At 38.4% G+C, this 14,751-nt stretch overlaps 1 protein-coding gene across 10 annotated transcripts in view; it reads right to left on the bottom strand.

The window, feature by feature from the left end:
- Positions 1-14,751, bottom strand: part of FAM172A (family with sequence similarity 172 member A) — a 238,723-nt gene that overhangs the window by 205,131 nt on the left and 18,841 nt on the right. For all 10 annotated transcript variants that reach the window (XM_053408778.1, XM_053408785.1, XM_053408784.1 and 7 more), the window contains 2 exons: positions 11,812-11,877; positions 3,283-3,474 (listed from right to left, as the gene is read on the bottom strand). In XM_053408778.1, coding sequence (XP_053264753.1) covers positions 3,283-3,474; positions 11,812-11,877 — 258 coding nt within the window. The remainder of the gene's footprint in view (positions 1-3,282; positions 3,475-11,811; positions 11,878-14,751) is intronic.

The following is a 14,751-nucleotide window of genomic DNA, read 5'->3' on the forward strand; positions in this document are numbered from 1 at the left end:
AAAACCTTATTGGATAGGGAACTAATTGTGCAATTCTTGGATTTGGACTCTCAGCCAAAGTGTGAAAATACATGCTAAATGCTTGCTACAACAAATAAGATATACGATGTCTCAGTACGTTGACTGCATGAGGCATATTTTATTGCATTGCGGACAATATGAACAAGCTAGGGAACTACTGATTAAACCACTATTGGCAAATCTGCTGGGTCAATCTGAAGCCTACTAAATCAAATATCTTCTGGACGATAAGTCCGATGATATCACAATGGCCGTGGCAAAGTTTCCCTCAGTAGTCATACAAATCAAAGATCAACATACCCATGACTAAACAAATAACGCTTCGGTCTTCCTTTCCTGGGGAGTTGTCTGTGTGAATCTGTATTTTATTCTGAATCCATGTTATGGGTCGTTGGACCATAATAAAGATTATTATTAAAAAAGATATACCTCTTCAAGAATCCACCAGAACAACCAATCCCTGGCTCTGAAGCCAAATGTACTTCAAACCTACGAGGTTTTCTGAGAGCAGGGAAGTTTTCACAAGCCCTTCCCAAATATATGGACCCGAATCAGACACTGAAATGAATACTTCTACCATACATACATGAAATGCATGTACATACAGGGAATTAAGAGCTGGATCTAGCAGCCCACCCAAGAGTGTCTTTTGGAGACTTGCAGAATTTTACCTTCACCTGGTGGGACTGTTAAACACTTTTTGGATGAGAATGAGAAACAGTGCTGAAATGAGTATTACTGGCACAGAAATGGAAGCAGGAAGAACTACCGACAAAAGAGGAATGGCAGATGAAACTGATGGACTACACAGAATTGGATAAGATGACAGGGAGAATTTGAAACCAGTGGGACCAGAAATTCTTGAAAGATTGGAGTAAATATACGAGTTATCTGAAAGACAATTGTAACCAACTGACTATGCTTGTAGGACTACAAAAAGATTTGTAAGGAGAACTGTATGAAATATTGCAGAAAAGATTTATGAGAATGGATTGTAAATTATGGATTATTAAAAGTAATAGTTAGGATAACAAATGTAAGATTAAGAGATGGAGTTCGAAAATCATTAGACATGGTTGATGGAAGTCTCAGGCTAAAATAGCCAAAATGTTGTATAAGATGAGATGAGATGTTTGGAAAATATATGTAAAAACTAAGAAAAATGTATATTAAAAAAAGAGAGAGAAACGGGGCTGAAACAATTCTCCCCATTTCTGCACTCTTTAAATTTCCTGATCCAGCAATAGACCCTTAAAGAGCTGAATAAAGCTTAGACCTTAAACGGCTAACATGTGACCCTCCAGATGTTGTTGAACTCCAACTCCCATCAGCCCCAGCCAGCATGGCCAATGACTAGTTATTGGGAATTGTAGTCCAACAACACCTGGAGGGCACCGTGTTGGCTGCCCCTAAATTAGAATGATGAAGAAGTATAGCATTTTATCTAAAGCAGACCTTTAGTATTTGTTACTTGGAGAAAAAAATGGTAGAACTCTGAAACCTTCATTTTCAACCCCACTGAAGTTGTTTAGGTTCAGCTCACAATAATACTAATTCCCCTAACAAGGACTCTCTTTTAAAACAGTTTCTATAAAAATAAAAATTGGCCTGCATTTTTTCCCGTTCAAGGCTTTGAACCACATTTGAAGGCACGTTTATAGGGTTTTTCACCCAAAACAGTATAGACTAGAAAAAGATGTGTTTCTCATGGTTTATCATAACCAGAAGTATCACCGCTTAACCTTTGAACGAAAAACACAGCTTAAATCCAACCCGAGCGCACTTTTTCATTGCAGAATTTATTCAGTAGTTCTACAATATGGTCTAATTTGTCATCACCTGCACAACTGTCACTCACTTTACCATTTACAGTTTTCTTTCCAAACTAAAGCACCCAGGACCCACTCCCCAAAAAAAAATCTCAAGAAAAACAACTGGACATTACAAATTGTGTGGGTTTTTTAAAAAATCCCAGTGTTAATGTAGCAGACCAAGTACAGACCAAGCCAAACCTTAAGATCTTTCAAGGATCTCATTCTAGTCATTATATGACCAGCAGACTGTCACTTGGTGACAACACAGAAATGAGCTCTCTCAATGGTAGCACTCACCCTTTGGAATGCCTTTCAACAGGTGGTTCAGGAGGTGGAGATAGTAACCAGTTATAAATGCTTTTTAAAGATTCCCTGGACTCTGATTTCTAATTCTTAAACTATTTTATTCTTTTTGAGCACTGCTCAGATTTACATATTTTTGTTCTGTGTTTCATCAACTTTTTAAAAATTGTTATATTTTTATATGAAATTCTATTAATTTTTTCCTAATAATGTTTTATATAAAGAATTCAATAAATTTATTTTCATAGTAAGCATTTTATAAATAAATAAATGGGATAGAAATGAGTAAATAAATCCTATGTGGTTTTTTAAAGCAAAAAAAGAACAGAAGCAGGTAAGTCCCTTCTTCTGACACACCATGGACGGCTTTATTTTAGGACATTTTATCACCCCCCAAGACACATTAGAATTCTGCTTGGAGCTGAAAAGGTTACTGTAAAACTGTCTTTGTCAGTTTCTTAGTTTCTATTTAAAAATTAACGTATTAGGTAAAATGTTTCCAATGTGTTTTTTCTCCTGACATAACCCACATGACTTTCTTTGGGACATTATTACTGCTGCAAGATATATTGGAAGACAGTTGGAGGGGGAGATTACCTATGTCATGCTCCCCTTTTTTGTTTTCATGGGAGTATTCCTCTGTGGGTGTGTTAAAAGCTCACACAGCATTGTGAAACACTGGAGCACGTTTTGTGTTAAGAATCTGACTTAGTCCAACTAATTTGAATAGGTCCATTTGTATGCTTCATAGAACATCTCTTTCTGTAAGGGTACAAGTTCAAATGCCTTCTAGGATCAACTTCCTGTAATAATAGACAGAACAAATTGTGCTTCAGATGGAGATAAGGAAACTTCAAGCTGATGAAATTCAACTGAAAACGTCAGTAGTTTTAAAAAGATTTTTGGATTGATTTATCTTCTCCAAAGACCACACGGCAGTTCCTATAACAGTATTCAATGTAAGTAAACAACAACTGTTTCCTCAAATAAAAGAATTATTATGCAAAAGTTTTAGAAATCTAAAGAAAATTGGCAGTTATATACAAGTTTGATGTACATTAAGAAAACAAAATATCATAATATTGTGAAAAATTGTTGCGTATAAAAAACAAACATATTTCAAAAGGCCAAATAAATATCCTACCTCAATAGCTCTTTTAATGTATGGAATCTGAGTGCCACTGTCCAGATCTTCATTTATAATAAGCCTTCTTGCCCACTGTCCTGCTCGAACAACACCGCTACCGTGAATTAAAACCATCAGTTTGTCTGGATTTGTCATTGCATCCTCACTCATAAAGATAAAACTCCGGGGTTCACCTTCCATGGCATCCACCTAAAATGAAAACAGTGTGTTTATTAACAGCTTATTGAATTATATAGCTTACATCAATAAATCTATTCAGACTATCCAACAGCTGCAACTAGCAATTAAATGCTTAGTTAGACCTGGAGTCTGGAAAATAAGTTGCCTACTATACTGTCCTCAGTATTCATTACAGGTAGGTAGCCGTGTTGGTCTGTCGTAGTTGAGAGAGAGAGAAAAAAAATCCTTCCAGTAGCACATTAGAGACCAACTAAGTTTGTTATTGGTATGAGCTTTCGTGTGCATGCACACTTCTTCAGATACACCAGTATTCATTGTTAGCAGATCCACTCACAAAGGTGTTAATGCATACTGGCAGAGCAAACCCTACAGGTGGGATTCACCTAATGAGTTCTATCAGTGGAAGCCATGAATGAAGACATACCCCTAAAGTGGGTTGAGGGGGGCCAGGAGATCCCCAAAACAGCACACAGTGGGTGTGGGTGTTTCTGTCTGGCAAGCTGAAATGCTTGTACAGATGGAACGTTCATCATAGTACAACACTGATTTCCACCCTAAGTGCTCAAATTGTAATCACTCCCAGTAAGTTTTCCTCTTTGTATGTTTAAAAATATTATGTATGCATCCTAGGTTTCCAGAAAAGGAATACAGAGTGATATTTTTAATCTCACAACAGCCTGTGAGGTAGGTTAGATGATGACTTGTCCAAGGTCGACAAACAGTGACAAACAGAGCAGTTCGTAGTTGAGCAGGGACTACAAACTAAAAGTCGCTTTGTGCTAACTATACCAAAGAACTAACAATTAAATTCAAAATGCCACAGAAGTCACAAACGCAGTTCCACCAGCAGTACAGAATGTCACAACTGCCTCACATATGATGGGCAGCCTTTTTGCATAAAGTTGATCAGGTCATACCTGGGTATTACCCTGCCCACTTCTGGCAGTAATCTGTCCACCCCATCACAGATATCTGCTTAAAAAATACAGTCTGAATGGGCAATCACAACAGTGTTTATTACTCTAGTGGACAATCCCTGCTTGGAGATCAGTAATTGCACCCCACTGGTCCTGTTAACCTTATCTGTAGCCCTTGCTAGTTTATCATGAGGTGTTGGTGACTCAACTATAGAATTGCTCAAGTGGCTCCACTTGTTTATGTCAGGAAGGTCACAGATGCTGATATGGCATCTTCACTCTCTCATGGAGTTTTGTAGGATTATATCTTTTATTCCCTCCTTTGAAACCTCTAGGCAAGATTACATGTAATAAGCCCTATTTTTTTAATAAAAAAATCTTGCCCAGATCCTACCATTTGAAGACTGGATATGTGTGAGCCAACTGAAACTCCGGTCTTGTAACTTAGGGTTGATCAGAACATACATTAGGACATGAATTATAGCATCTGGCTACCCAGTTGCACCCCTATCTGGGCAGGGATAGCTTAACTTCTGTCATCTATGCTCCGATAACCTCTGCTGGAAACTTCAGTCGGTGCAGAATTCAACATCCAGGTTGCCTACCAAGGCAAGATGGTTTGAGCATATAATGCCAATCCTGGCCTGACTGCACTGGCTGCCAATTAGTTTCTGGGCCCAATTCAAACTGCTGATATTGACCTATAAAGCCTTAAATGGCTCAGGCCACAATACCTCAAGGACCACCTTTCCTCATATGAACCAACTCAGACCTGTGATCAACTGAGGCCCTTCTTCGTGTGCCTCCTCCATGAGATGGCAGGAGGGCAGCGACATGAGAATGGACCTTTTCTGTGGTGGCTCCTCACTTGTGGAATGTTAGCTTCAGGGAGGCCCGCCAGGTGCCTTCATTACAAATATTTAGGTGCCAGGCAAAAACATGCCTCTTCTCTCTAGGCCTCTGGCTAATTAAACAATGTACAGTCTTTTAAACTGTGTGTAGTGGGGTTATTGTTACTGTTTGCTACTATGATATGTGTTTTTGTTTGTTTGCATCTCACTCTCAAAAACATCCTGTGGTGCACATAATGAGCGGATGACTTGCCCACAGGCACCAATGAACTTCACAAGTAAGTGTGGATTTTGAATCCTGCTCCCCTGACTCTGCCCACCATATCACACTCTCTCAAGTGTGAGGTATAAGCCCATTAAACAACCATATATTTGCTACATAATACACCATAATTCATCACTTCCAGATGTGTGTGTGTGTGTGTGTGTGTGTGTGTGTACTCACTGGAGCCTTAGTTCTTGCATTGCTAAGAATATCTCATTAATGCTAATGGGCATTAAAGCACCAGCACCTCCAAAACAGCTCAAGCAATCAATGCAAAATGCTGGCATTTGGCAAAATGCTCATATTTAAAGCATTGCTAAGAATGGATTACAGCACTGAATAGGTTATTTCCTTTAAGCAGTAAAAATAATAATAATGCACCACTGTTGTCCAAATAAGTGTTCAGAAGTACACAAGTATCTAGTTTCCAGCATGGGGACATGTTAGATCCACAGTTATTTTCTGGGCCAGTCTGGCCAAATTAGAAACTCCAGTTTCAATTATGTATACTACATTCTACGTGGAATTGCCCTTCAAGACAGTCCAGAAACTTCAGCTGTCCAGAATGAAGTCGGCAGAATTCTGTCAGGGGGTAGATCACAGCACATTACTCTGATCATTTACCAACATGGGTAACTGGCAATTTATTTTCAGGCTCAGCTCAATAGGTTGGCTTGGGGCTGGGATGTCTTCAAATCTCCTTCTCCAATAAGAATCTGCCTGGGTTTTCTACAGAGGTTTTCTACAGAGATTTTCAGTGTTCTTTTTTCAAGCTACTTCAAGAGTGTATGAGATCGCTCTGGTGGTTTCCCAACTGTAGTGCTCAGATTATGGAAAGGTTTGCCTAGAAGATTTGCTTGGTGCCTGGCACTGCCTGACTTTTTGACAGACACCTTTATTTGAGTGAGCCTTCTTCTAACTCGCCTTCATTGATGTTTCAACTGCTTTTTAATGTTTCATCGTTTGTTTATATTTATCATTTCTTAGTTTCTATCCGTCCTTGTTTCACTGTGAGCTGCACTGAATAGACTATGCTGTAGAGAGGCAATTTAGAAATTATTTAAATAAATCAATAAGCTATGAGCAGGGTATAATGGGAAGGCAGCAGCATTTTCAACATGTCAAACTATAGTGAGAATACAGAGGATGAAGAATCCTGAGGCAGAAGTTCCCATTGGGCCAAGATAAGGACTGTTTGAGCGGACTGGTGACAGTTCACAGAAGGTATCTGAGGAAATGCTGTTCTTCTGATGGTGATCAAAAACATCAGGGTCCCAGTGCCAGCAGTTGTAAAACAAAGAAGAAAAGGGGGCTCACGCTGCTAGGAAGTAAAGTAATGGCCTTTCCATAGCTCTTAACACTAGTTCTGAAGAGTTTCCCTACAAACAGCCTGAAGACTGGTTACCTATGTGTGAGACTATATATACAGCATCAATTCATAACTGGGTACATAGCTCCAACTTGGAAAGGTCTTCCAAGTACACCTAAGGGCATGGGCAGAATGAAACTCCTAAGAACTTGCTTATATTATGTGTTGCCATTGTCCCATTATTTCCAATATACAGTACTACAGCTTTAGGTAGACCATGGTGTATGTAACGATCAGCTTTATCTGCAAAATTTCCCTGGGCTTTTATAATACATCTGTGAAGTTTTCCTGCTTTGGTCACTTCTCCTGGGGATTGTTCTCAGAACATCAGCCAGTGTTTTTCATTGTAGATGAATTTAGTTCTGGTTACTTCTCACAGCAGGCTACTGAATGCTTTTGTGTAAAAAATCCAGACTATGATCTGTCAAGGCAATTGATGAGAAAGATACTACAAAGTCAGATAAATATAATGTAAGACTAAACTTTCATCAAATGTAGCTCAACTGATTTAGAAACCATGTCTACCATTGATCTGAGACATTAAATTATCTTGTGTTTCAGTTTGTACAATCCAAATTATTTGCAAAAAAAATAAGGTAAATTAGAGTGTGAATTCCCTGAACTGCAAGTGTTAATATTACTCTTTAATCCATCTTCAATTCAAAGTGTGTTTGGTTTGGTTGTTAGAAACAAACACATATTTCTCATCCAAGAGTAGCACTCAGACCAATCTCTTATTCATACTTATAAAGGTAAAGGGCCCCTGATGGCTAAGTCCAGTCGCGGACGACTCTGGGGTTGTGGCTCTCTTCTCGCTTTACTGGCCGAGGGAGCCGGCGTACAGCTTCCAGGTCATGTGGCTAGGATGACTAAGCCGCTTCTGGCAAACCAGAGCAGTGCACGGAAACGCCATTTACCTTCCCGCCGGAGCGGTACCTATTTATCTACTTGCACTTCGTGCTTTCGAACTGTTAGGTTGGCAGGAGAAGGGACTGTGCAACAGGAGCTCACCCCGTTGCGGGGATTCGAACCGCTGGCCTTCTGATCGGCAAGCCCTAGGCTCTGTGGTTTAACCCCATGCGCCACCCGCATCCCCATTCATACGTATATTGCGGCTGATTTAGGTTTTGGTAATGGAAGATTTGGTTAGTTTATTTAGAAATGCCATTTGTTTGTCAGTTTGTTTGTTTGTTTAATTTCATTTATATCTCAGCCTTTTCTCCAAGGAGCTCAAGGCAGGGTACATAGTTCTTGCCCTATTATGAGCAAATTTTACTCTCTTTTTCTCAATAACTACTGCTACAGAACCATTTCCAATATTCTTGGGAGCATGGGCAAGAGGAAAACAAAGCTATGCATTATAAAATACTCAGTTTACATATCTAAATATGGACTAGCCATCATATGTTTACCATTCACATTTGGAATCAACCTTTACCAGCTTAATCTTAATTGCATTTGGAAACATTTCTTCAAGCCGATTTGTCTTCAAACTGCTGTAATTCATTAAATGAAGCTTTCACTAAAGGATACACATAAAAAGGTCACACCAGTGTCCAATCACACTTTATTGACAAGTCAACCTAGTATACCATTTATTTCTCATCACACTGAAAATGTACAAAGCAATTTGTATCTTGACAATTCACTGTTTATATCTGCTTCCACTTTTTCCAAAAGATTACATAATTACATTTACGGTCTAGGATTCTTCTTTTATTATATCAATCTAAGTTAGTACTGCTCTTCGTATATAAAGCTTCCAATATTACTTTTTTGACCCAGGAGTATTAATTCATCTTAATGCATACTGACTTTTTATTGGAGAGGACTACTTTCCTACTTTGCACTCTTATTTTTACTAATTGGACATTCCTTATTACCTACTTCCAAGGAAGCCTCCAGTAAAAACACAGAATAAACACAATATAAACACAAGATCTTCGAACAATAAAATAGCATAAAACAACTCAGCTGCAGCCAATATAGTAATTTTTAAATGACCTCATTAATCCTTAATGATTTGGTGCAATGAAAACATCTCTATGCATTAAAAAATGCAATAGGGCCAGCCCTAAAACCTCTCTTTTAAAATAAGTTACATAATGTAGGTATCACTGCAAAGGCCTTGTGCTTTGTCCCTACTGATCTTACAAGTGCAAAAAAGCATGGTTTAGAACAAAGCATTCCCTGAAGATCCTCAGGCACTGAGAGGGCTATACTGTAGAGCAGGGACGTCCAAATCCAAGAGACTCACACAATTAAAATCTGGCAGTGATCTACCCCCCCTTTTAAGGGAGATATGCCCTGGTTTTTTTGGGGAGGGGGGTTTCAGTTCAATGCTGTTGAGCATCTTTTAGGGAGGAAATATTTGTTAATTTAGGGGCTTAGGTCAAATAAATAAAATAAGGCGTTCATCAAGAGATCGCTAATGAGACCGTCAGCCTCGCTTCAAAAACTCAGACTTTAGCGCTAGCGATCAAGAGGATGGGGCAAGGGGGTGGGGCTGGACGGAGGAGCCAGCGATCTACCATGATTTACCAAAACCTCCCAGGGATCGACCTGTTGGACACCCCTGCTGTAGAGAAAACACTCAACGAATGCAGCCCCACATAAAGTGCCCACAATAGTGGGCAGACTAATGTTCTTTGCGAAGTCAAAACTACTCTGCTCAGATTACTCTTGATTGCAAGAGTATAATCAAGTAAATATAATCCCATATAGATTATACTAGTGGTGAAGGACTTCTGGGAAAGGAAATGGTGGTATTAGCTGTCTATCTGTCAGCTCTCTGCTAAGAGAAGATAATTTTCCGGTGACTGCTAATAGTCAGATAGATGGTCTGACTATTAAATCACTCTGGAGATAAGGGTGATCAGGGAGAAACCTCAAATGCATTGATCAAGGCCATTTTCTGTGATCTGTGTCTAGGAGCTTAGACGGGAACTAAAATGAGCTAGCAAGATGAGGCGCCAACATCGCACCCAAATATAGAAAACTGTTTGAAACTCAAGACTTTTCAAAAAGCAGCTTGTGAAATGCACACGATTTTGCAATTCATGAGAAAGGGTTGGTATTACATGGAATGCAGATGAGTCCTTGTGCAAGTTTAAACTAAGCCAGTAACTCAATGAAAATCTTAAATTTATCCAACAACAATTTGGTTTCTAACCATCTTTCAACAATAATAATTTGATTTATTAACAGCCCTTCACCACAAAGTTCCAGGGAGCGTCACAAGAATTTAAGGGGGGGGGGACACATTAAAAAGTTTTAAACAAATTACCATCACAGGAAAAGGGAGGGTGGTTCCCAAATATATTTCAAGTGTGAAAAGCCATAGTAAAGAGATGTGTCTTCAGTGTATGGCAAAAACCCGAAGTAATGTGGAGAGGGAATTCCACAACCTAGAGGCTGCCACAGAGAATGCCCCCTCCCAGGACACTAGTTCCTGAACTTCTAAGGGTAGTGGAACTACCAAGAGGTCCACTTCTGCCAATCTTAATACTCAATATGGTCTGTAGGACAGGATGCTGTTTTTCAGGACAATGAGACATCACTGACATATGTGAGACTCTCAGGAAGTGAAAAGAGGGGTAAAATAAATAATAATGTGGAAAGGGGGATTCAAAGTGAAGATAATAATTTATGTTTAAATTTAAATTTATATCAATCAGGTATAAATGCTGATGAGGAGGATTGTTCATTTTCTGTCCACGTGTCAACCATAGTTTATTTGTTAAACTCTCAAGCAGGGCTGCTTCCCAAACTGTTTTGTACCAATTGTTTATCGTTGTGCCAGAAAGTTCTTTCCAGTATCTGTTTATATTGTGTCTTGTAGCTTGTAATAAATGCCTTATTAATTCTATATTATGTAAATCCAGATTGTTGTCTTGAAGTACCGGGTATATTTAATAAAGCTAATTCTGGTTTGACTTCCAATTGCTGTTTTGTTAATTTTATTAATTTCTTAGAATAGCAAAACCCAGAAATGCTGGATTTTTGTACATTCCCACCGCATGTGGAGATGATTACCAGATGTGGGGCAGCCCCTCCAGCAACATGGTGAGCTATCATGAAGGATCACTGCCAATTTCCTAGGGATTAGGTGCCACCTATATATGAATTTTCAGGTTAATTTTCTATCGCTTGCTGAAATAAACTTAAGGTGCCAACAATCTTTAAGGGCTAAGATAACTGAAGAATTCAAATGTTAAAAGGTCCATGTATATATATCCCAGGATCAATCCGAAAGACAGATCCCAATGAATGATGGCCACTTTAAGCATTTGGCATCCTGGAAACATTACACATTAAGAGTATGATCTATAGCTTCAGATCAGGCTTCAGAAGTAACATGCAACCTGGCACACATGCCTAGAAAATTTGCATAATTTCTATCATCCTTCCACCTCTCTCAGAACAAACTAGTGGGTAAAACTAAGGAAATTATGAAGGCATCTATGTACACATGATCTAGTCAAGCAAACTATTTCTGTAACTTAAGACTACAGGCAGTTTGTCTGTGAATGTATTTTTTTTTTTAATCTTTCTTTCCTATCTTTCTCCCAAGTAGTACAGGACAGCATACTCCTCATTATAAAATTGTATCCTCATAACAACCCTGCAAGGTAGGTTTAACTGGCACTATAATCGCCTCATGCTTACCCAAGAAGCTTCAAAACCAATTCAAACCTGAGTTGTTGTTTTTATATTTAAAAAAACCACCAAAAAGCCCACCTAGATTTCTTCAGTATAGGCCCATCTACATCACACAAGTTAATAACAAAATAGAATGTGTCTGAACTGTTCCTAATGCACACACATTATATTTACAACTCACAGCATAGGAAAAACTATGAAATAAAATAAATTATAATTCCTCAGACTGTATTATTGCTATTTCCCAAGATGCTGAAAAAAATCAGGGTATATTTAACTTACCGGTATGTATACTTTTTTCAAATGGCATTCTTCTTCCAGTAGTTCATATACATATTTGGTGATGATCTACAAGAGAACACAGTCATATAATGCTCATATAAGTTGCTCTTTCAAAAATTACAAATTTAAAAAGACAGAAAGCTTGCTTCCCTACGCAAAATATATGTTTTTGTCTAGACATAGAGTATAACTTTCTGGGATTTCACATTGTGTTGTTGTGTGAATTATTAGTCTGGAAATTAATGATAAAGACCATTTCATATATAATACATACCCAGAGATACAAGAATAGCATTTGCTAAGAACTACTTTCAAACCAGCTTCAATAAGCAACTCTCCTAAAACAATCTCCCTTTGTCACTGCACATCTAGTTCATGAGCCACACTGACAGCAGATCTTTATTCACCCTTTATTCACTGAACAGAGAAGGAACAGGTCAAAGGTGGCCTAAACAGAAAAAGAGATCTACCCTGCCTTCTCTTGGTGGAAGGGGGAGAATGACTGACTTTGTATTTTCAGAGGAGAGCACAAGATGAAGTTAAGCAAGCTCTTTTGAAGATTTGTTAAGAAGTTTGCTTCGGTCACAAATATCCAAATTTACAGAACAGATATGATACTTCATATTATAAGCTAATACTGCATTTTTCAAAAAACAACAAACTGAAAAAGTATAAGATGAATATTGTAGATGACTAACTCCTGAATTAGTTTGAGCACTACCTTGAGAGATTGTAAGCAAATGCAGAAGATAAAAAAATGTTCCAATATGCATATTACTAGATTTTGTTCATGGAAACAGAAGCTAGCAAATGAAGTTCAAGAAAACCACTTTGGCGACCTTTCTAAGCACATTTTATTATAATTGTTCCATTAAAATTACTGAGAATCACACCTAAGAAGCCCAGGTTCAGCTTTTATATGCAAGATGTACAGAACAAAACTGAATTCCCAGATAATATCTATAATATACTCAATATAGGATTCCAAATGCCTTAAATGAAGATCTCTTAAATCTAGGTCACTAAATCTAATTATCACATAGATAAGGTCCTTAATCTATGGAGGAAAATACAGTGAAAGAATTATGGACCAGTGAAAACCGTAAGATTTTCTTTTTAAAAAACCCCACTTGCTTTAAATTTGCAAAGGGAACCTAAACAAATCAAGTTCCTAAGTAATTACAATTGAAAATTAAATCAAGGGCATCAAATCCAAACACAGTACACTCCTCAGGTGTTATACCAAGACAGCTGAACTTTTAAAGCACTATCATTTGAAAAAGAAAAGAAAAAGATTAGATTTTCCTAGCACCAGCTCACAAGCCCCAATTATTATTATTATTTTCATTTATGAATCACATTCCATGAGTAATTTACAATATCCTGAAGCAATTTGCAATACCGCTGTCCCAATGGGGGTGACCAAGTAAACTAGTGGGCTAAGTTCCAGATCAAGGTGACAAATTGCTACCCTACAGACATTTCTACACACATTTCTTTGAAGAAAAAAATGCATGTTCAGGATTACAGCCCAAGAATATATAACAAGCCATTGTTACCTTTTGCAAATAATTGATGCAAATTAGATTGCAAAAGCTTCACAGTATTAGTAGACAGATCAGTCTTTCAGTCTCTACAGCAAATCTGAACAAGAATTTGACTGTGAGCAGTGAGTTGATTTAAGACATGTTTATCCCAAAGCAGCATGTTAGAAACATGCAACCGATGTAATTTTACCCCTAGGGCCTAACTGTTTATGGTTCACTGAAATCATCTTTCACTTTCTGGGAACGGCAAAGCAGTTATATTTCTACAGTTTCATAAGTTGAGAGTGAAGAGTCACTGAAGCGAACACAACAATAATAAAGTGCTCAAAATAATGTTTGTGGAAACTGCACACAAAATGGTATCTACCTTGTGGTGGAAGGAAAAAAACAGTTCTGGTTGCCTCATCTCAAATGGGATATTGTGGAGTTAGAAAAGGTTTAGAAAAGGCTACCCAAATGATAAAGGGGATGCAGCAACTCCTCTCTGATGAAAAGCTGCAGCATTTGGGACCTTTTAGTTTAGAGAAAAGGTGAGTAAGAGGTGACATGACAGAAACTTATAAAATTATGCATGGCATAGAGAAAGTGGATAGTGAAAAGTTTTTCTCCCTCTTAAAACACTAGAATTTGTGGACCTATAATGAAGCTGAATTTTGAAAGATTCAGGAGAGATAAAATAATAAAACTACGACAGCGCATAGTTAAACTACAGAACTAGTTTCTGCAGGAAGCAGTGGTGTCCACCAACTTGGAAGATTTTAAAAAAGGGTTAGACACATTCACAGAGGCTATCAATGGCTACTAGCCACGATAGCTATAGCCTACATCCATTGTCTGAGGTGGTATGCCTCTAAATGCTAATTGCTTGGAATTATAGGTGAACAGAGGACTATTGCACTCATAGCCTGCTTGCAGGTTCCCCATAGGCATCAGGTTTGCCACTGTCAGAACATGATGCTGTACTAGAGGGGCCACTGGCCCGATCAAAGCAGGCTCTTCTTAAGTTCTTAAGTTGCCCAGTAGGCGCCCCTATTCATAGCATCTTCCATCTGCTGTCAACCTAAAAAGAGGAAACACCCAAATATGGGATTTCCTCTTCACCAGAACTAGCCTAGGAGCTAAGCCTGGAGAAGTCACTTCAATGCTGCTAGTGCAACAAAAACAATGCAGGAGGCAGCAGTTACAAGCTACTGGTTTCTGCAGCCACAGCAGGTGATGTGATTCTCCAGTGGTTTGACTTTACCCCTGGAGGTACACTCCACTGTCTCCCAAGACAGAAGGATGCAAACTCTAACTCTATCCTAAAGGATCAAAACAAGTTAAAAGAACAACTTCACCAACACAGAATAAACATTCATCAAATTCACTGAGGTTTATCCACCCTCTCCTGGCA

Source organism: Podarcis raffonei, chromosome 11, assembly GCF_027172205.1.
Source record: "Podarcis raffonei isolate rPodRaf1 chromosome 11, rPodRaf1.pri, whole genome shotgun sequence".
Lineage (NCBI taxonomy): Eukaryota > Metazoa > Chordata > Lepidosauria > Squamata > Lacertidae > Podarcis > Podarcis raffonei.